Source organism: Panthera leo, chromosome D4 (assembly GCF_018350215.1).
Source record: "Panthera leo isolate Ple1 chromosome D4, P.leo_Ple1_pat1.1, whole genome shotgun sequence".
NCBI lineage: Eukaryota > Metazoa > Chordata > Mammalia > Carnivora > Felidae > Panthera > Panthera leo.
The window spans coordinates 38,341,194-38,363,826 of record NC_056691.1 but is presented as its reverse complement, the minus strand read 5'-3'; the positions used below and the strand labels follow the sequence as shown (position 1 = coordinate 38,363,826).

Sequence of the window (22,633 nt, the reverse complement as noted above, 5' to 3'; positions counted from 1 at the left end):
ATAGAAGTATAAACAAAGTTTATAATGTATATAATCTGAACCCTTAGTGTTGACTGAAATGCCAGTTCAGTTTATCAGACGAAATATTTTTGATTAAAGAAAGATTGATTTTTTAGTACACATTGTCCTAGGAAAGTACCTATACATCAAAGCAGGTGACGACCTTACATGGTTGTCAGAGATAGGTTTTGTGTCCACACAGTTTTATAGGGTAAAAGTCTTCAAATAGCATTGAGAATTTTGGGGGGAATGTTCCAACTTCAAAATAGCTCTCCTGACAATAATAAGAGTTCAGCTTTGTTGCACTTTTAATTCTTGTTCACTCTTTTCTAGCTGTTTAATTATACATCTGTTGCTCCATAAATAATTTGGTCCCTTAATTTGTTTCACCTTCTCTGTATGGTGGTGTTTTAGTAACTGGCTCAGAACAGTGTTTCTCAGCTCTTTTTCTCTTAAGTACTGTATGTCCTGTGGCAGAAGTGAGGTGGAGAGCTAAGCAGTTAGCTAAGACATTGCTCTTATGCCCTGTTATCCTTTACCCGTGTTTTATCCTGTTCTTCTGATACCAGTAACGTCTGTATATATGTATACACATGCTTATTTTTATAGGACTCCAGGTGGAATTGGAACATTTCGCGTTTGCAGGTGTGCAGCTTATTGTTCCTTTTAGGACTCTGCCTGTTGCCAATAACAAAAACAACCACAAGAAAAACCAACTTCCTCCGACAGGCTTAGTCAAAGAAGGGGATTTATGGGCTCGGGTTACTGGGCAGCGATCCTCAGGGATAGTTGATCCTGTGGCTCCGTCGTGTCGTCAAGAACCAGTTCTTCTCCTCCCTGCACAGCCGTGAAGGGTCAGCGGTATCCCCGGGCTTGTCTTCTCTCAGTTTTACAACGGCTGCCAACCACAGTTGGGGTCATGTGCCGCTTCTTCCACATGCAGGGTGGGGGCAGAGTGGCTGTCCCAAAATGCTGAGCACAAGTCCTGAGACCCGTGCTGTTAAGCCAGTTCAGATCACATGCCTGCTCTTGAGCTATAGGGACTGTGGCCAGGGGACTGGAATTGTACTATGGACTTCACTCATTCACGCTCCATCCTTGGGGTCATTTATCCACTGTTACATAATGAATCACCACAAAATTTAGGAGCTTAAAACAATAGACATTTATTATCTCTGTTTCTGTGGATCAGGAATTGGGGAGCAGTTCCACTGGGTGGTCTGGTGAGACTCTGTTGTACATTTTGCCAACGAACGGCCAGCTAAGGGCTGCAGGCGTCTGAAGGCTTGACCGAGGCTACAGGATCCGCATCCGGGCTGGTTTGCTTAAATGACTGTTGGCAGGAGGTTCCCATTGCCTCTCTGAGGTGCTGCTTTCATGTCCTCATGACAGGGAACCGGCTTCCTTCAGAGCAGGTCATCTAAGAGGGAGAGTAAGGAGAAGCCCCAGGGCCTTTTGACATAGTTGTGAAATTACACACCATTCTTTCTGTTCCATATTTTATAATCAGGCAACCAAATCCAGCCCACATTCAGCATCTCCTTCTTGAAGGGAGGAATGATGAAGAGTTTGTATACGTATTTTATTTATCTTTTTTATTTATTTCTTAATTTTTTTAATGTTTATTTGTGAGAGAGAGCCTGCACATGCATGCATGTGAGTGGGGGAGGAGCAGAGAGAGAGGGAGACACGGAATCTGAGGCAGGCTCCAGGCTCTGAGCTGTCAGCATAGAGCCTGACGCAGGGCTTGAACACACAAACCGTGAGATCAGGACCTCAGCCGAAGTCAGATGCTTAACCTACTGAGCCACCCAGACACCCCTGTATATATATTTTAAAACCACCACCCAACACGTAGGCAGAGAGGAAGAGAGCCAACGAGAGAGAGAGAGAGAGTGTGTGTGCTCCTGTATGTTATTTGAGGCAGCAGGGGGAATGGGGCTGGATATTCTTTAAAACAAATGTATGAGCTTATACAAAAGAGTAAGATGAGAATGGGCGTTAAGCAAACAACCAGCAAATGCTCACTGTACTAGTAAAATACTTTCCTGACTGCAGGTAAGTGAATAGGCAATAATAGAATCAAATCCCAGAGTTGAGTACATACAATCATTGTAGATACAGAGTAATACTCAAACAAATATTTCTTTGTGGTAATAGGAAAGACCATTGGTGTAGAAAATCCCAAATAGAATGTTTAACTATATTAGATGCACTTGGCATTGGCATTGGGATTTTATCTTTTTGGTAGCACATTCACCTTCCTACTCATTAATCCTGATTCTTTTACCACTAAATCAGGATTCAGGTCTCAAAATCCTGGCAAGTTGAGAGAATTTATCTGGAGTAAATCCAGTTACATTCTGTAGAGTAACAAGCAGAAGGAACGTATACTGTATATAGCGCACCAAGTTTCTGATCCCTTTCTTATTACGTCCAATCCTCAGAGCAATGTCATGGTTGGGAAGGAACAGCATGGGTTTAAACTGTGTGGGTCCATTTATATGTGGGCATTTTTGATAATAAAGGATAGTACTGCCGTTTATTTTCTCTTCCTTACGATTTTCTTAACATTTTCTTCTCTCTACCTTACTTCATCGGAAGACACAGTATACAATGCATATAACATGCAAAATGCGTTACTCAACCATTCATGTTATCAATAATAAGACTTCCATTCTGTGGTAGGCTGTTGGTAGTTCAGCTTTGGAGGAGTCAGCAGTTATGCATGGGTTTGCACCTGTGTGGAGGGGGATCAGCACCCCAGCCCCCATGTTGTTCAAGGGTCACCTGCATCATTACTCCTTTATTCAGATAAGAAAATTGAGGTTCAGACATGTTATGTGGCTTATCCAAACTCCTGCAGGTAGGCAGAAAGTAAATTAGAACTGAGCTCTTCTCACCCCAAAAGTGCAATTTTCTCTGTCTTATGCATGTGACTGATTGTCTGGAAAGAGAGCAGTGGTAGAGAGAGATGCCCAGTGACAGTCTGAAAGTCTACGATGAATAGTCTACCTCAGAAAAGCCACAGTGTTGATAGTCTTTCAAATGGCGGTGTGACCTTATCTGGTGTCATGGTCATGGTCCCAAAGGCCCAATGGCTTGGTTGGCTCTCATGTGTACATGTCGTAGAAATCACGGCAAGATTTCCCTTTCCCTCTTTTGCTTTACCTTTGCTTTACATTTTACATTTCTGGGTAGAAACTACAATGAAAAAGGTTGCTAGCTCTAACCAGAATGAAAATATCCAAAACCCTATTTTAATTTTATTAATGTAAACATTAAAGAAATGTAAAAGCCAATACTATTGAACATTTGGTCTTGATAAAAGAAAATGTGGAAAATATAGACAAAACATGGATGGCTCTTTAGGCTTGGCAGGTTTTCAGTGCACGTCTTTGGGCTCAGGGTTGAGAGTGTTTTCACTCTGCACCAAATCAAAACACAAGTGTCTGGGGAAACAACGCTGGGCATTCAGCCCCAGAAAGGACAGAGCACGCAGAAGTAATTGCAGTCTGTCTGCTCCAGGAAGAAGGGCAGGATGACGGGGCCAGTTTGGGTTGTTATTTCTAAGTTGTAGGCCACAAAGAGGAAGCAGGATACTTTGATTTGGTTTTAAATGACTTATGCCGTCAGCCAGTTACACAGAACTACATTGGCAAATGTTGTATGTTTATTGAGTTATTGAATGCATTTTGTTCCCTGGATATTTTTCTAAAGTTACTGGAGATGTGTAACTGGATATATATGCTAAATATACTAGAAACAGTATACATATGGGAGGAATGAATACATTTGAATAGTTGATGGAAGAGAATTCCTTCCCATTAAAAAACTTGAAAGTTTGCTTAAGAAGAGATTTTTATTAATGAACTTTAGAATGGCTCTAATCAGTTTTCTAGCCCTTGGGTGGAAGATAATGTTTAGAAGTTACGGCCACATAGCTTTCCTTTGGATAAATTTAATCTGTTTCAAGTCTTCTAAGTTGTTCCTATTTCTCTAGGATCAAGGGGGTTTGGGCATTGCTATCAGTGAAGAAGATACGCTCAGCGGAGTCATCATAAAGAGTCTGACAGAGCACGGGGCGGCAGCCAAGGTGAGGCTTTCTCACGGTCATAAAGTGGTGGAGAAGGGAATTACTTCTATAAGATCGCCCCAAATCTTACATGTTTCCATTCAGGATGGACGGCTGAAAGTTGGAGATCAGATATTGGCTGTAGATGATGAAGTTGTTGTTGGCTATCCTGTCGAAAAGGTACTTTTCCAAAAGAAAGCAAATAACGCTGTGAACCCATCCGTGGGCATGGCCAGTGTTTGTGTGTGTCTGTGTGTATGTGATCATAGGGAATTGGGACCATGTAGCTATGTTAGACCGATGTCGTTAAGGAAGAAGAGAGATTATTTGGAAATCCTCCAATTTCTGTTTTCTATTTTCCGATGGAATGATGTTAAGATATTTTCTCTTGCCTAGTAAGTCCAGTGTTCAGTGGATGTTTTTGATAAATACAATTTCCATTTTCCCTTAGAAAAACTTGCATTTCTAAATAAATATCAACTTAGTGTTAAGATCAAAGGAATTTTTATGACTATTTGCTCCAATAAATATTCCCTATGTCTGTACTTACTAGTAGACTCACTTAGGCCTTTCATATATAAGTGCTAGAAAAAAAGCTATGTTTCTTGTGAGATTTGGTGTGCAAATGTTTTTGTTTCTACATTGGCCAGCAAGAAGCTTAAATCATTTTTTAAATTCAGTTTTAATAATTGTCTAAGGTTGGACCCTTTAACCCATACGTCTGTATTCTCACTTTCCCTTTGGCTTGATTCTTTGGTTGCATCGTTTTCCTTACTCTGAAACTACAACCATTCTTTCTTGACTCCTCAAGTTCTGACAAGGAAAGAGATTCCAACTATAATAGTGACTTACTGGTATGTCTACTAATTTGCTTTTGAATTTTGTTTCCCTGCCATACCGACACCCCGCCAGTTCATTAGCCTTTTGAAAACAGCAAAGACAACAGTGAAACTTACCATTCGTGCTGAGAATCCAGACTCCCAGGCTGTTGCTTCAGCAGCTGGTACAGCCAGTGGAGAAAAGAGCAGCTCCTTGTCTCCGATGCCCCCAGCTTCTGGCTCCCCGGAACCGGAGTCCATCCGAAGTAAGGGCTTGTGTGGTGCACTTAACCTCAGCAGCTGGTTCCTACTTGGGAGCCACCTGCCTGTATGTAACTCACTGTTTGAAAGGCCGTAGACAGGGAACACTTTGGTGACAAGATGGTATAAAGAGAGGAGCTCCTGAAGAAAGAGTGCTGGACTTCCAGGCAGGGAGTCTGTGGGCTGTACGCTAACCAGCCATACGGGCTCGGGAAACCCATCCAGCCACTCTGAGCCTCAGCTGCTTCCTCTCTAAAGCAAGGCAATGACACTCTTTGCTCTCCAAGGATCTTTTGCTGAAGGTACCTGTGAGTCTGGGTGTTTGACTAATGAAGTAAACAACATTTGGAATATCCCCTTTTTATATTGAGCACATAATTCAGCTTCTCTAAAGCCTTAGTGATCTAATCTGTAAAATGGATACAGTGGTATCTCTTTACCTGTGGAATCAACAATGCCTGGCATTACCAGAAACTCTTAAAAATGCTAGTTATTGCTATGGCAAGCATAATTGATTTGAGTTCTGTCATTTGGGTGTAATCCTGTCAAAATAAATGAAGTGGTTGTATGTGGACTATGGAATGAGACTGGTGTGTGCCATTAAAATGCCAATGTGGCATATTGAGGCAAATCCTTCCTTTAAGTTGCTTTTTGACAACAGTTCACTAACTTTTAAGTAAGACAGTAAATTTCAAGCTTTGCAACATTGAAAAAAGTACTTAAACACATAGGCGTTTTCTTTTTTTTAATATTTTTTAATTTGTTTTTGAGAGAGAGAGAGACAGCATGCAAGAGGGCATGGGACAGAGAGAGAGGGAGACACAGAATCCAAAGCAGGCTCCAGGCTCTGCGCTGTCAGCACAGAGCCTGATGCGGGGCTCGAACCCACAAATCGCAAGATCATGACCTGAGCCAAAGTCGGACGCTTAACTGACTGAGCCACCCAGGCACCCCCACGTAGGCGTTTTCTGTGATGGGAGAAGAAATCTTTTCGCCTCCAGTCTGAAACATTAACTTCTTTTGACAGGTATTTAGGGAAACAGCAATTTTTAAAACATATGTAATATAGTTAGATAAAAAAAAAAATCTTAAAGTAATACATATGTGATGAAGGTAATCCTTTATTTAGAAAGACTGGGTAATTCACTGAAATGTTAAAAGGTTTTACAAAAATTTTCTCATTTTTCAATTTTATGTCAATCTGTAAGTAGCACTGTCTATAAAAATATGAAATGCTAAATGAAAATGTAACATAAAAGAAAACATCTTACACCTACTCTTACCATTTCAGGAGCAAGAATTAGTGTGTTTCCGATTTCTAAAAAGAGCCTCTTGTCTTAAACTACTCATTGAGTATCTTAACTTTTTAATTTTTTTAATTTTATTTAAAAAAATTTTTTAACATTTATTTATTTTTTGAGGTACAGAGACAGAGCAAGAGTGGGGGAGAGGCAGAGAGAGGGAGTCACAGATTCCAAAGCAGGCTCCAGGCTCTGAGTTGTCACCACAGAGCCTGATGTGGGGCTCGAACTCACGAACCATGAGATTGTGACCTGAGCCAAAGTCAGATGCTTAACTGACTGAGCCACCCAGGCACCCCTCTTAACTTCTTCAAAACATCACATTTGCTGTATGCTCTTTGGGATATCATAAAACATATGATATGAAGACTATCATAAAACAACGTGTGAAATTATATTCTCCTTGTTTTTTCCTGATCTGTTCTTATGTCTTTAGTCCTGAGCATATATGCACCAGGATTTAATATCTGAGTTTGTAAAACATCACGCGAGACACACAAAGAACGAAACTGCTTGTGGGGGTGGGGGTCCCCTGACGTTTTATAAACTCAGATAGTAAATCCTGGGGCATGTAGACACAGATCTGATTACATAAGAAGAGATGCTCTAGGAGACGAAGAAAAGGAAAACCAAAACAAAAGCATAAAAAGCCCTGAAATGCGGGCACCATGATTAGAATTATTGATGTGCTTTGTGTTTTCTGGTCTTCTCAGAATGTGTTTTTAGTTTACTGCCACATATCACAGTTCTGAGTTTTACAAATCATAATTTCATGAGAAGGTTTTTTGGCTCTAGTGAAATGTCGACTATCAACATGACACTAGAGGTTCAGTTCAACTCTCTGTTCTTGGGCTTTTATGCATATTATCTCGAGTGATTTAGAAAATACACAATAGTGCAGAAAGTAACTTGGCACCCACCACCCTAATTAATGATGATGTAATCATTTTGTTTGATTTTTTTTTTTTTTGACGTTTTTATTTTTTATTTTTGAGACAGAGCGTGAATGGGGGAGGGGCAGAGAGAGAGGGAGACACAGAATCAGAAGCAGGCTCCAGGCTCTGAGCCATCAGCCCAGAGCCCGATGCGGGGCTCGAACTCACAGACTGTGAGATCGTGACCTGAGCTGAAGTCGGACGCTCAACCGACTGAGCCACCCAGGAGCCCCTGATTTTTTTTTTTTTTTAAATATAACTAAAAGATTAAGATAAATTTGACGTTTTGCTGTCCCAAATCTTGGGCCCTTTTTCTTTTCCATCCCCCAAAGGCAACCAGTGTGGTGAGTTTGCTGTTTATACCATCTAATCAATTTGTATCTTACTTCATTTCATGTTTAATTTATTTTTAGGTACAAGCAGATCGTCAACACCAGCAATCTTTGCTTCCGATCCTGCAACCTGCCCCATTATCCCAGGCTGTGAAACAACAATTGAGATTTCCAAAGGGCGAACAGGGCTGGGCCTGAGCATTGTTGGAGGGTCCGACACTCTGCTGGTGAGGACACTCAGATACACAGAGATTCTTCGGTTACTCAGGCAACCTCAGTGCACCTGAGAGATCACTGTCCGGGAGGTTTTTATCAGTTCTATTAAATGAAATATAAAGGCTTAGAAAAATGCATCATTCACTGTTGTTTTCATTTGTAGAGCAAATACCAGAAATTTAGTACTGGGATTTGTATTTGAGGAAGTGAATACCGACTCACTAAGATAGTTACACTCGCGATCGTGACTTTCAGGTCAAAATAGGTCCATCAGTTTTCCAGTCTTTGCCGTATTTTAATTTCCTTTATTACTGATGGGATATGATTGGGTCAGTCCCATACTGAGGAGTTTGAAAAGTCGTGAACAACATTTTCTAAAGGTCAAAAATCTTCTAAAATCTAGTAATTGCGTTTGTGGATAGGAAAGATGATGTATATCTATCATTTTCATTTGCAGATAGGAAAGGTGATATCTATCTATTATACATACATATGTATGATTTATATGTTTCATAATTTTTTTTCTTTTTTTTTTAATGTTTATTTACTTTTGAGAGACAGAGTAAGAGCGGGGGAGGGGCAGGGAGAGAGGGAGACACAGAATTTGAAGCAGGCTCCAGGCTCTGGTCTGTCAGCCCAGAGCCTGACATGGGGCTCAAACCCACCAACTATGAGATCATGACCTGAGCCGAAGTCGGACACTTAAGCAGCTGAGTCACCCAGGCGCCCCCATAATTTTTTTCTTTAAACCTCCCTATCATTGGAAAAAATAGATAAATATAAACTTCCTTGAAAATCACATTACACGTTTCTTTGAAATTTGATATGACTCACTCTGGATCCAGTGAGTATAGAACCCTTAGCATTATCTTTGAAAGTACAGTGTGTTTTCCTTTTATTTTTGCTCATCAGTCCTAGGGAGAATGGGATAAAGCATATTTTGTTTGGGCCCTTAGGGTGCCATTATTATCCATGAAGTTTATGAAGAAGGAGCAGCATGTAAAGACGGGAGACTCTGGGCTGGAGATCAGATTTTAGAGGTACAGAATACCTTTATAATTAACAAAGAAAGAGCTATTCTGGGGAGGGTGGTCTCTGTTTCTTTCACTTCCTCTTTCCTCCTCCTCTCGTCTCCCCCTCATCAGCCCCCCCACTCCCCGTTCTTGCTTTTTCTTTATTTGACTCACCCGGGTCCTCACAGTGTCCTGTGTCTGTCCAGGTGAATGGAATTGACTTGAGAAAGGCCACACATGATGAAGCAATAAATGTCCTGAGACAGACGCCACACAGAGTACGCCTGACGCTGTATAGAGATGAGGCCCCCTACAAGGAGGAACATGTGTGTGATACCCTCACTATTGAGCTGCACAAGAAGCCGGGGAAAGGCCTGGGATTAAGTATTGTTGGGAAAAGGTATGACCGACGAGGGCAAACCCAGTGACCTTTCGGAAATGATTGAATGTCACTTCTTTTAAAGAGTATTAACAGTAGTAGACTCTCTCCCAGGCGCTGGTGTTCCGTAGGCAGCTGCTATCAGCCCATTCAGTAACGGAGCACCAAACGACCTCACTTTTGAACTTTTTAAGTTAGTACTTTGGGGGATTTTGAAGGTACTAGACAAAAAGACGTTTGGTATTTCTTGAGTACCTGCTGTGTGCCAGGGAAGACATTAGGTTCTGGGGAACAAAGTTAAATAAGATATGGTTCCTGGTCTCAAAAAACTCACAGTTTGGTAAATGAGAGTTAAATATGTTCCTGCAAAGAAGGATTCCATTGATGAGTGACCAAACCATATGGTGGGGGAGCTGTGGCAGCATAAAGGGACAAATGACTCTATTTGAGGAAGCAGATTAGAGAAACTGCTCAGAAAAGAGGTGCCGGAGCTGAGGCTGAAAGTGATAAGTGATAGTCTGTGTGCAGGGAGTGGAGGATATTCTAGGGACGACTGGCTTGAGCAGAAGCTTGCCATCAGAAGGGAACAGAAAGTAAGAGGCCAGGTGGTAAATTGGTGAATTCAGTACCTAATTTATTTAAATATTTATAGATAAGTATCAACCAATTCATAATCCAGTAAATTCCAACACCTTTATGCTAAAGATAGCAAAGCCAGAGGATCAGATGGGGAAATGGTGCATTTGAGGTCCTGAACTTGACAAGAAGTTACGTGACTGCACTTTCACACTGCACATTTCTACTTACGGTTATGTTTTATGTCAGCAAGAAAATGCTGGTAGTTTTGTAGTTTTATGAATGGAAGGCAGGTTGGAATAAGATTAGTATTAGTTCATTTTGCATAAATCCATCTTGCACGAAAGTTAGATTGTAAGAATAATCCATTTAAAATAAAAGACATCACAGGAGTGATACTTAAACAAATGGTTTCAGTTTAAGGTACACATTCACTATTTATTTTCTTTTTTTATGTTTCTATTTTATTTTTGAGAGAGAGACAGGGTGCGAGTAGGGGAGGGGCAGAGAGAGAGGGAGACACAGACTCCGAAGCAGGCTCCAGGCTCTGAGCTGGCAGCACAGAGCCTGACGTGGGGCTCGAACTCACGAACTATGAGATCGTGACCTGAGCGGAAGCCGGCTGCTTAAACGACTGAGCCGCCAGGTGCCCCAGCAGCCACTTATTTTATAGAACACTCGGCTGTTTGGATCTGCCGGTTTGCCTGCGGTTGCTCATGTGAGGGTAGGTCAGTCATCCTTGGCAGGAATATCACAGACGCGGAGCGTTGCCCCTCTCACAGCATCCCACCAGGGGGCTCATGATGTCTTTCTGCACTGGGGATGTTGATTTTGATCTCTTGGCTAAGGTGTTATGTTCCAGGCCTCTCCACTAGTAAGTTCTCCTTTCCCTTTATCATCAGTAAATATTCTTTGTGGAGCTGTTTTGAGACTTCAGGATTATCCAGTTTTTCATCCTGCTTTTGCCCATGAGTTTCATTGTCCATGAATGTTTTCTTGCCTGAATTAATTATTCCTATGACGTTTGCCAAAAGGTGATTCTTTTTTAATTTTTTTTTTAATCTTTATTTATTTTTGAGAGAGACAGCGTGTGAGCAGGGGAGGAGCAGAGAGAGAGGGAGACACAATCCAAAGCAGGCTCCAGGCTCTGAGCTGTCAGCACAGAGCCCGACGCTGGGCTTGAACTCACAGACTGTGAGATCATGACCTGAGCCAAAGTCGGCCGCTTAACCGACTGAGCCATCCAGGTGCCCCGCTATTTATTTTCAATAATGTTAATGATGTTGATGATAATACCAACATATTTATGCTGCCACAGCTCAATATTCATTCAGGGCTTCATTATGATGTAGAAAGAGCAATAGACTTAGCACCCAAGAACTAACTCCTGAGTCCCATTCTTGCTAGTTAGTAACTGTGACCCATAAAATGAGAAAATAATAGTAGCCACTTCACCTCACACTATATAATTGTTGAAGAATAAATATGCTTATGAAACATACGTTTAATCCATGAAATACTATAAGACATAAGCTATTATTATCATAGAAAATAATTCTAATAATGTTGCCCCTGTGTTGCTGAAAACAAACTTTTAAAGTCATCAAACTAAAAGTCAAGTTTTTAGTTAAAAAATGTTCTCTTTTCAAAAAGTAAGCAGTACATTCCAGTGGCAGAAAAACAGTCATGTTCAAATTCAAAATTATGTTTGCAGAAGTGATAGTGGAGTATTTGTATCCGACATTGTCAAAGGAGGGATTGCAGACGCTGACGGGAGACTGGTGCAGGGGGACCAGATTTTAACGGTGAATGGAGAAGATGTCCGTGATGCCACCCAGGAAGCTGTGGCTGCTTTGCTGAAGGTAAACCTCAGAGGCCAACAGTGAGTATGCGGGGCATGGGGGAAGGAGGGCGAACTAATTGGGCTACCACGGTCAAATAAGCACTGAATTCTCTTTATTTAAAATGTTGTCTCAAATGAGACACATTCTTAGTGGCAATTTCTGAACAGTCTGTAATAGTGCTTTATTATATAATGTCTTTTCTGTTATTAAATGTCACAGAAAAGCCTTGTCAAGGTTGACATCCATTAAGGTCACATAGCTAGTGAATCACAGTAGGATTTAAACCAGTGCATCTACCTCCAGAAGCCCAGGATCTCAGACACCTCATTGTGCTTGCACATTAGACTACATGGTGTCTTTTGCATGCCTATGATTTATTTGGCAAAGGTCACAGGGAAGTTGTCTTCATTCTTATTTTGTGTTTATAGCAGTGTGGCTCATTTCAGTGTTGTATCATAGGTCTGTTCAGGTCCAGTGTGGCAGTAAAGAGTTTGCCCAGTTATCGATTAAGGACACAGTTGTTCTGTTGTTTCTGTTTTGTTTGTTAAGCCCTGGTTAGTTAGTACACTTGGCCTATCTGAACCAGTAGGTTTCCTGCGTTGATGGCTTGATTCTCTGTTTCTCTCTTCCTCGGCAGAAACAGTCTCCATGTAAATCATGAGGTGGTGAGGCAGACACTGGGTGTTGCTGCTGCTTGCTGTTACTAGTTTTATGTTTTAGGAAAGTCTCTTTCCACAAAGCATTGGAGGCATCCTTGACTGTGGAAACCCCACAACGAGGGTGCCTTTCAAACACCTAGTCTTAAAGAATATTATGTACTGCTGACGATAAATGGAGCGTTTTAATTGAACTTTTTCATAAAACAACCACTCCCCTAGTGTTCCCTGGGCACGGTAACCTTGGAAGTCGGAAGAATCAAAGCAGGTCCATTCCATTCGGAGAGGAGGCCTTCTCAAAGCAGCCAGGTGGGTAGCTGTGGGATTCATCAGGGTGATGTGGTCTGCATGCCAAAAGGGACTTGGCGATGGCCCCGAAGGTGGGGCTGCCCAGGGGGGGCATACCCAGACCTGGCCCTCTGGCCCCAGGAGTGAGGTGGGGAGTCTGAGGGGGGGCACCTGCTGAGAGGGACAGGTAAACAAGGTGTGGCTCTTGAGTAGTTTGTAAGTCATTCTAAGGAACTTGATGTCAACAATTCTGCTTTTCTTTTCCCATAATTACATACGTTAACCAATTAGTGGATGTAAAGCCTACCAAGATGACACATATATAACAAACATTTATCAATATTCAGCGGAAAAACTCCCATTTAAGTTGAACAAACCACATTTGTTCATGACTCTCCTCAGTTGTCTTCTGATGACAGAAGCCCACTTCCATCACCGGTCCAGAAAGGCCCCTTCTTCACCTCCTCAGGACTACCATTCATCTCCAATTGACTGGCCCTGATTTTACAGTTTGCACAAGCCCCAGTCTATGTACAACATCCGTTTCCACCTAGAGAGGGTTCGCTTGAATGAGATTATGAAAATCCACTAAAATTTTAGTTGGGTTGGAATCTGCCTCATCTATTCTTTTAGCTTTCGTTTTTTATGCCACTAGGAAAATTCTTCTGTAATATGGAAAAAAATTAAAAGAAACTATTTAAAGTGCCCTTCTAATTATCAAATGCCACTGTTGTTTAAAAGGTATTTCTCTCTAGATGCATTAAAAAAGAATTGAATTCCGAAATAAGTGGTATTTATGCAGTATAATTACTTCCAAAACTTTCTAGAATAATTATTGTGTATTTCGTAGATGAGTGAAGGCAGCCTGTCATCATTCACTTTTCCACTTTCTGGATCCAGTACATCGGAGTCACTGGAAAGTAGTTTGAAGAAGAATGCATGTGAGATCGGTTTGATACTTTAAACATGAGTTACTGGTTTGAATTTTGGTAACCAATGCTGTTGGTTTTTTTCCCGTCTCGATTTACCTTTGAGCTCTCTTTCCCTAAATCATTCTGTGCACTAATACAGGTGCCAAGGTGTGCATCGACAAAAAATCTGAACAACGTGAAGCTGTGCCTTTGTTCTTTGGCAGCTTTTCCATTTGTTGTTTTTTTCTATGAGTTATGCTAAACATTAGAATCAGGATTCTGTAATTTTTTTCTTACTAAGAAGACTGGTGCATTTGATTTTCATTTCCTTTTTCTGTTTAACACCAATAATTCAGAAGATACCATTAAGTGAAGCCTTCTTTTCCATGAAGACCGCAAAATTTTGATTGAGAAAATTAGTATGATCCTCCTGTGTTTTAATTACATGAAACCATGATGCAGAGGGTTTTTTGGCTTGGAGCATTGGTTGAAAGTTGTTCAAATTGAAGAACTAACCATATGGCAGTCTCTGTTTGCAATGTGACTAATATTCTAGAAATTTAGCCACTTAGGTCCATGAATTCCTTTTAATGTATCCATGACTTTATTTTTCTCAGCTGTGCACATGTGTCTTTCTGTCCAAAGCTTATTCTGTCCTTGACTCATTCAAGGTGGATTATGCAGTTATATAATCAATGATTAAAATAAGAAAGAAGAAATGGGATGGTGTGCATATTTTTCCAACTGGAAAAATAAAGAGTCCCTATGTGAGATGGATTAAGTCATGTGTACTGGCAACTTTGAATACCCCCCTTTCAAAAAAAAAAAAAAAAATAGTGTGTCTCATTTAGTCACATCCAGCTTCAGGCATTGACTAAAATTTAGTTGAACATAAAATAATTTAATAACCCTATTCTTTTTTCACCTTTACAGTGGCATCTGAAATACAGGGATTAAGGACAGTTGAAATAAAAAAGGTAATGGGGTGCCTGGGTGACTCAGTCTGTTAAGTGTCTGAATTCTGCTCAGGTCATGATCTTGCAGTTCATGGGTTCAAGTCCTGCATCGGGCTCTGTGCCAACAGCTTGGAGCCTGGAGCCTGCTTTGGATTCTGTGTCTCCCTCTCTCTCTGCCCCTCCCCCACTCACGCTCTGTCTCTGTCTCTCAAAAAAATACATAAACATTAAAAAAAAATCTTTAAAAAGAAATGAAAAGGGTAACTTGGGGAAGAGAAAACAATATAAATTCTGTTGAAACTTCAGAGGCATCTGCATATATATTTTCCTATTAGCAGTCTTACTATTTTACCATGCCATCTGAAAAATTATGTCCGAAATACAGTGGAAAGTAGCACAATTCAGTCTTCACTGAATTTCCTGGTCACAGGACCTTGTTTGAAAATCTTTGTTGGCATATCCTGTATTACCCAAACTGGCATCCACTGAATCCCACACAAATGATCACTCCATCTCTCGCTTCTCATAAGTGAGCCTTGGCTTTCAACAGCTATTTCTTACTCTCATGAAACAGATTTCCCTGACCGCCATCCACAGAGAGAACATAAAACCAGCTACAATTTATTGAGCCTTTTCTATATGCTGAAAATTCTCATAGACACATCATGCTGTCACCATCTCATTTAATATTTTCTGCAGCCCTTTCTGAGGGGTGCTCTAATCTCCATTTCATCGGTGATGGCCTAGTTACTCATTAAGAGGGCTGAACTTCATCAGGGCCCAATATTTGTAAGTGTGGGTTCCTGGCTTTGAATGCAGACCTTTCTGATTCCAAAACTGGGGTCCTTCAGTTCACCAGTTTACCTGCTTTCTTTCCGTCACCCCATAATGATATGATTTTCATTTAATGTGTTTTAATTTCTTTCATTTCCTGCAAGGATGCTCATTTTCCTAAGTCATGCTAAGGACCCGTGTCACATGAAATAATGCAGCTTTCTTGAGCTTCATTTTCCTCACACCTCAAAGACCTAAGTGAACTGGATGATATTGTGCCAAAGAAACCAAACATCAATTTAAAATACCACATTGACCAAAAAAATATTTTAATCTCTTCCATGGCAGGGGCCTGCTGACTCCCTGGGAATCAGCATTGCTGGAGGAGTGGGCAGCCCTCTTGGTGATGTTCCCATATTTATTGCAATGATGCACCCAAATGGAGTGGCAGCTCAGACCCAAAAACTCAGAGTAAGTTCTACTAATTACCCTGGCGGCCCTCACAGAGCTGGCAGAAGTTTTTATAAACCCTTTGAGTCCTCCCAGCTGTGGCAGGCAGTTTTAAATGTCTGATTCTGCTTTTAAATCCACTAGTCCAGCCACAGGAGGGCTTGCTTGGAGTAAAAGGTGAAGAGAAGTAAGAGAGGAGAATTTCCCGCTGTATGCAAATTGACAAGTAAATGAGCTGGGAAGATTTACCGTCGTTTTTTACTTGTTTGAAGGTCTGTGAAAGAAGTTAAAAGAAAACAAAGTGTTTTCAGAATACCAGTATGAAGTGAAGTTTTTCCTTACACGTGTCACTGGCTCAAATGCCAATTTAACTTTATTAAATTGAAAACTATCACGTAGGTTGTGGTTGATCTTCAGTTTTGGAGAAGTTTACTATAAATGTGACCTACGTTGTAAAACCGTACAAAACTTGCTTCAAAGTTGAGGGATTATGCTAGCATAGAACACTGTGATGAAATTTACACTAAATGTCCAGCCCGAAAATTACGTGGATATTCCAGTAAAATCTGTGTGGCCTCGTGTCAGAAAGGGTCTCAAGACATAGCCACATCTTAGTTTAAATAGTCTCTAAACTAGAAACGATGGAGTCTATTTTGATAACTACATTTGTGACTGACACTTAAAAATTGATGGTTGCACCCAGTGGAAAACTTTGCTGTGCAGGGCCGGGAGTGAATACTTTTGTCTTTGCGGGACAGATGGTCTCTGTTGCAGCCACTCATCTCTGCCCTGTGCAGACAACTGAGTAAGCATGTTCCACCCAGACTTTGTCCACCACAACAAGCAGTGGGCCACACTTGGCCCACGGGCCATTGTTTGCCAACTCCCGACTTAGAGACACAGCTAATGTGTAAATAATAATGTCCAAAGCAATTTTTTTAATTGATAGCAGATATTTTATTCTATAATAGGAAGCAGTGCCTCCTGAGGAGAAATGAAGGCAAGGGATGAGTGATTTTCCCCCTTGCCCCAGAGACTTCTAGAACTCAGTCATCATGTAGAGCTTCTTTTTATCATCACTCCTTCTTGAAATGATTGGGTTTCCTTGATTGTGTTTCAGTTGCTGGGAGCACTGTGTGTGTGATGTTCAAGGCAGAGAAGGAAATGACTGTTTAGGTCTCAGGGTCCCACTCTCCATGGCTGCCTTCGCAGATGTCTATTTTCTTTTCTCCCTTGCAGGTTGGGGACAGGATCGTCACTATCTGTGGCACATCCACTGAGGGGATGACTCATACCCAAGCAGTTAACTTACTGAAAAATGCCTCTGGCTCCATTGAGATGCAGGTAAGAGTTGGCATCCCGACCACTCTTCGCAGTGTGGTTAGCTTGACACATGAGCTTTCACAGTAAGGCGGTAAAACTGCTTAAATCTCCTGATGCTATTGTATTTAATATTTCCCTTGAACACAGATGATTACATCAAGCGTTCCAAGAAAGCATGTAAGAAACATTTTATCCTGATGCGTTTATTGCTTCATATTTTATATCTAAAGGGATATATGCAAGGCCTTAGTGGTAAACAGTTAATTGCTAGAATTTTAAGTGGTATGAGTGGCTTTGTAGTCTGAAGATCTTTAAAAAATAACTGCATATGAGACCACCTTTGGAAAACATCAAAAAAAAAAAAAAACTTTGTAGAATTGAATTACTAAAGTATTTTTACTGTCAGCTGAAGAGGCCTCTGGACCTTGTGGAATTTCTTTCTTTTCGGTTGAATATGAAGTTAACAGAAATGATTAAGTGGACATTAAAGTACACGTTTTAATCCAAAAGTTATTTTTGAAGAAAAATCACTGATGTGGCCCTGGCCACCTGAACGTGTGTTTCTGTCTCTCTCTTTCTCCCGTGTACAGGTAGTTGCTGGAGGAGACGTGAGTGTGGTCACGAGTCACCAGCAGGAGCCTGCTGGTTCCAGTATCCCTTTCACCGGGCTCACGTCAAGCGGTATATTTCAGGATGATTTAGGGTGAGCTCATGTTATGGTTTCTATGTCCCTACCACTCACCTCAAGGTGAAAAAATAGGAGATGAGTTTTTTAAATTGTCAGGTAATTATGGCATGGATTCAGTTTATCAAGCATAGGTACATAGCATGCCACTGCCCTGAGTTTTCTTTTGGGGGAGGGCGCATTTTATTCTTGATGTCACTACCCTGTGTGATATGGAACCGATCAAAGCTATCCCTTTTAAATTCCAATATTGCCAACTCATTTAATAAATGATCATTTTGATGAAAAAATTCACAGTTCCGGGGCTCCAGAACTGGGTGGCTCAGTCATTTGAGCGTCTGACTTCAGCTCGATTCATGATCTCGTGGTTCACGGGTTTGAACCCCACGTAGGGCTCTGTGCTGACAGCTCGGAGCCTGGAGCCTGCTTCAGATTCTGTGTCTCCCTCTCTCTCTGCCCCTTGCCTGCTCACGCTCTATCTCTGTCTCTCAAAAATAAATAAACTTAAAAAAATTTCACACTTCCCCCAACAAGTAGTCCAAAAGAATTAGAACATAAAGAGAGGGGAAGAAGGGTGCCTGGGTGGCTCAGTCAGCTGAGTGTCTGACCACAGCTCAGTTCATGATCTCACAGTTCGTGAGTTTGAGCCCCGCATTGGGCTCTGTGCAGACCGCTCAGAGCCTGGAGCCTGCTTCGGATTCTGTGCCTTTCTCTCCTTCTGTCCCTCCCTTGCTTGCGCTCTGTCTCTGTCTCATAAATAAATAAACATTAAAGACAAAAATTTAAAAAAAAAAAAAAAGCAAGAGAGAGGGGGAGAGAGGAACATCTTAAAGTCTTTTAAATAATTTGATGCAGCCTCTACATTGTTAGAAATCGATTTTTTTCTCTGAGCTTGGGAATACTGATGTTTATGCCTTTTCCATGATAGCCATCTTCCTTTAAATAAATGGGAAAAAGAATGTGCATGCATGCAGGGGGATCATGTCATGAACATGTTAGTGTAAGGGAACTTTAGATGAGTAATAGAATTAGGGTGTGTTAAGTAGGATTTTGGCAGATTATGTAAATTTAAAATACTGAGACCGGCATGCACTGACAGTTTAAGCATCCCCAAAATACCGCAATATACTCGTCAGTAGCACAGAGAATTTTCCTGGTTCTAGGTGGATGTCAGATAATCCATAACTTACAGATTTGATTTTGAAAATCCGAAAACCCTTTTTTTCCTTCCATTTGCTGTAGGCCTCCTCAGTGTAAATCTATTACACTAGACCGAGGACCAGATGGCTTAGGCTTCAGTATAGTAGGAGGATATGGCAGCCCTCATGGAGACTTACCCATTTATGTTAAAACAGTGTTTGCGAAGGTAAGCTTGCGAATGTCAACCTCCCCCTTCCCCCCTAAACATTCATTAATAGTGGTCAGCAGCTGGCTTATTAGTTTATGGCCTGAGGTAACGCCAAATGGTTAACAGTTGATCATTTTCTTTTGGAACTCCCTTCAGGAACAGGTCATTAAATATTTTTGTCCAATTTGAGGCTTAGTTATGTTTAAAGGAAAAGAGGCTCAAATTGAAATTCCATGGGAACTCTTGACAACATGCAATAAAATTATTAATGAACTTTAGTTAGACAGTAAGACCTGATTTTTTTGTCCTTTGAAAACAGGTCGCCTATGATTGAATGTCTTTTGAAAATGGGACATTTTAAATATGTATGCTGTAGAGGGCTGGCATTTATTTTTCTTTGCATTTTTTTTGTTGTGAAATACTAAATAGACACAGGAAAGTACATAAAATAGCTACACAGATTCACTAATATCTAACAGGGCATTTATTCTGTAGTTTAATTTTATTGAATAAAATAGATAACAACTAAAAAAATTGCAGAGTATCCAGAAGCTATATCACCTACAGTAAATCAGCTATTTGTAGCCCGGGGATTCGATTTCGTAAAAAAATTTATATAGTTGTATATACAGTAAGTGTTCTAATTTAAAGATGTTGAGAATAAGTTTATCACAACATTGGTGCTGTTTAACATAATCCAAACCCACATAATTATTATTAATTCGTTCTTGAGACATTTTCTTCAGGAGCTACAAAATTGGACATAATTTCCTATGGAGAAAATCTGGAATCTCAGGATTTTACAGTGCAAAGGAACAGTCCTTATGGGCAACCTATTGAACAGTTTGATGCTGCTTTAGGTTAGCGCTATAGTCCTTTAAAGTGCCTACATGTGGAGGTTTTATTCCATTATTTTGAAAAAGAATTATTATTTTTAACCAATTTAAAGCGCTGTATCTACAGCAACCTAGTTATAGGCTTAATTTACGAGATTTTTTTAAAAGCCATTGGTATGTCCAAAAATACAAACAGCATTTGTCAGTGAATAGAAGACTCATGCAGTCCTTTTCCTCAGCCTGGGAACAATTTATTTAAGGCATGCTAGTTAGAACATATTTTAAGAATTTCATCATTATGGATTCCTCATTAACTTTTCCATATTTTTAATCTTATATTTAATTGCATAATTGCCTACTGTAAGCATGCCTTAAGATGGGATTCTTTTTCAAACGGCAGTGTCTGTGTTTCATCTTAATCATTTAAGGCCCAGAAGAAATGCGAAGACTGCACATACCCTCAGGAAGTAAAGAACCAGCAGCTTGAGCGGCCTATTCAAAGCCCCAGAAAGAATTACATTTAGAATTAGTAGGACTTGCATCCTGCCTAGTCCTTGTCAACATGCATACGGGCTTTCTGCTCCTGTAGACCTTTGGGCTCCGTGGCCTGATGCCCTTGTCCTGTAAAGCTGCTTTTGTTCGTATCTAATCCTTTGTCGTCTTCTGTAGGCCTTCTTGACAGGATGAAAAATCCTGGATTCTATGAAATCATTGCTGCCAGGCAGATTCCCAAATATTCTTTATTAATTTGATTTCCCACCAACTGCTGTGCTGAACAGCCAAAAACCATCCAACTAATCTGTTGACTGCTAAATTCTCTCTAAAATTGGAATCTCAGTGTTAAAACCATGCAGGAGCAAGACCTCCTTTGTGTATGTTCATCATTGCTTAATGGCTGTGCAGCGCCCATGGAGCTTCGAGAGCAATGTGTGTGTACATGCAGAGCAATTTACATTCTTGTTTAGATCTTTTTCTGTTGTGTAGCTGCGAGGCAGCATTTTTTGAGAAGCAAACAAGTCTGCTTTATAATTGCAGGGAGCAGCGTCGGAAGATGGGCGTCTCAAAAGGGGTGATCAGATCATTGCTGTCAATGGCCAGAGTCTGGAAGGGGTGACCCATGAAGAAGCTGTTGCCATCCTTAAGCGGACAAAAGGAACTGTCACCTTGATGGTTCTCTCCTGACTGTACTGCAGAGTTGAGCCAACTCAACCAACCCCTCGCTCACCTCCCACACCGTGGAGAGAATGGGTCTTGTGGACACCTTTCCCCGTGCGGTCTTCAGCAGGCTCTTCAAAACTCTGGGTGGGGGAAGTACCATCTAAATTTGTTTTTCTCGTGTGGAAATGATTCTCTTACCACCTAGTGTCATTTTGCCTTTCTCCTTGGATCTTGTGAACGTACACTTAAAGAGAAGGACTGTGTGCATAGGTAAATCCAGCCTTTCTTTGTAAAGATGTCTGACGACTTGTCATCACATGTACAGAAAATGCGATACGCTGAACTGGTTAGTAGAGAAAAAAATAGTCTAAAGCTAACCTAAGAGAAATGGCTTTAATAAATTAGGGTAAGAATGAAAATATAAAATAAAGAAGAAATCTCAAGTGTCATAAAAAATGCGTCATTTTGTCAGTCCAACTCCTCTCCCCATTGCTAAATAAAAAAGGAAATTAAACAGTTTTTCCATTGAAAAATCTTTAAAAATACTCTCAGTAGTTACAATATTGAATATTATAGAAAAATGGCATCTCCTCACCTTTAAAATACACATATACATTTTATCCTAAAATGGGTTTCTAAGGTTGAGTAAATAGCAGTTAAATGAAGCAGTATCCCTAAGTTTGTAAAGAAAATGTTTGATGCAAATCTTGATGTTCATTTTTATTTTTGACCTGTGATAAAATATTTTCATGTTTCTGTAAGTACAGTGGTGATGCCACCCACTATTGACTGTAGTTTCTCTAGAACGCGGCCAAGCTGACCACGGAGGAACGTAGACGTCTCTCAGAATCTTTAATGCTGGTTTTAACCGATGCAACACTAAAAATGTGTTAGCGCGCTGTGCAATTGGTTTTCAATTACTATTAATCTTAATGACAGAGAAAAAAGCAATGTGTTAGTAATTATTTTGGTTGTGTGCCATTAGTAAATTGATAGAAAAATTAAGGGGATTAACATAACTTCATTTCGTTGCCTTATATTAACATCTTATAATACAATAGTTTAAGACTAAGGGAAACAGATGGAGCTGTTTATTGAGACAACTGGTGAGGAATTATCATGTGTTCATTCCCATTTTAGAGCGTGAAACTCCTACATTAGAATATATGAAGTCACTTTAAATATTATCTATATTTGTAACAGAAGTAGTGTACAGATATTTTATTACAGCACTTTTGTGTAAATGCAGAATTGGAGTGAATAAATAAGAAGTTTCATGGTGCACGAAGAAAGAAACAGGCGTAGTTTTTGTCTGTTCTTTTTACTGGGAAAAAGCTTATTATATTGTTCAAGATTTACAATTTAAAATTGGTTTTTATCCTGTCTAACTGAACATATGGTGTCCATAGTTACAATCAGAGGAAGTTTGGACAACATCATTATGAAAAGCCTCATGTTTTTTACACCCAGAATTTTTACTAATACTGCAGATCCATAG

At 40.4% G+C, this 22,633-nt stretch overlaps 1 protein-coding gene across 9 annotated transcripts in view; it reads left to right on the top strand.

Moving 5' to 3' along the window:
• Positions 1-22,426, top strand: part of MPDZ (multiple PDZ domain crumbs cell polarity complex component) — a 162,106-nt gene extending 139,680 nt beyond the window's left edge. For all 9 annotated transcript variants that reach the window (XM_042912484.1, XM_042912491.1, XM_042912488.1 and 6 more), the window contains 15 exons: positions 4,004-4,096; positions 4,181-4,255; positions 4,988-5,159; positions 7,804-7,949; positions 8,895-8,978; positions 9,158-9,351; positions 11,621-11,768; positions 12,629-12,715; positions 13,545-13,635; positions 14,539-14,582; positions 15,684-15,806; positions 17,025-17,129; positions 17,699-17,811; positions 19,036-19,159; positions 21,013-22,426. In XM_042912484.1, coding sequence (XP_042768418.1) covers positions 4,004-4,096; positions 4,181-4,255; positions 4,988-5,159; positions 7,804-7,949; positions 8,895-8,978; positions 9,158-9,351; positions 11,621-11,768; positions 12,629-12,715; positions 13,545-13,635; positions 14,539-14,582; positions 15,684-15,806; positions 17,025-17,129; positions 17,699-17,811; positions 19,036-19,159; positions 21,013-21,159 — 1,746 coding nt within the window. In that variant the 3' untranslated portion in view covers positions 21,160-22,426. The remainder of the gene's footprint in view (positions 1-4,003; positions 4,097-4,180; positions 4,256-4,987; positions 5,160-7,803; positions 7,950-8,894; positions 8,979-9,157; positions 9,352-11,620; positions 11,769-12,628; positions 12,716-13,544; positions 13,636-14,538; positions 14,583-15,683; positions 15,807-17,024; positions 17,130-17,698; positions 17,812-19,035; positions 19,160-21,012) is intronic.
• Positions 22,427-22,633: the final 207 nt, after the last annotated feature.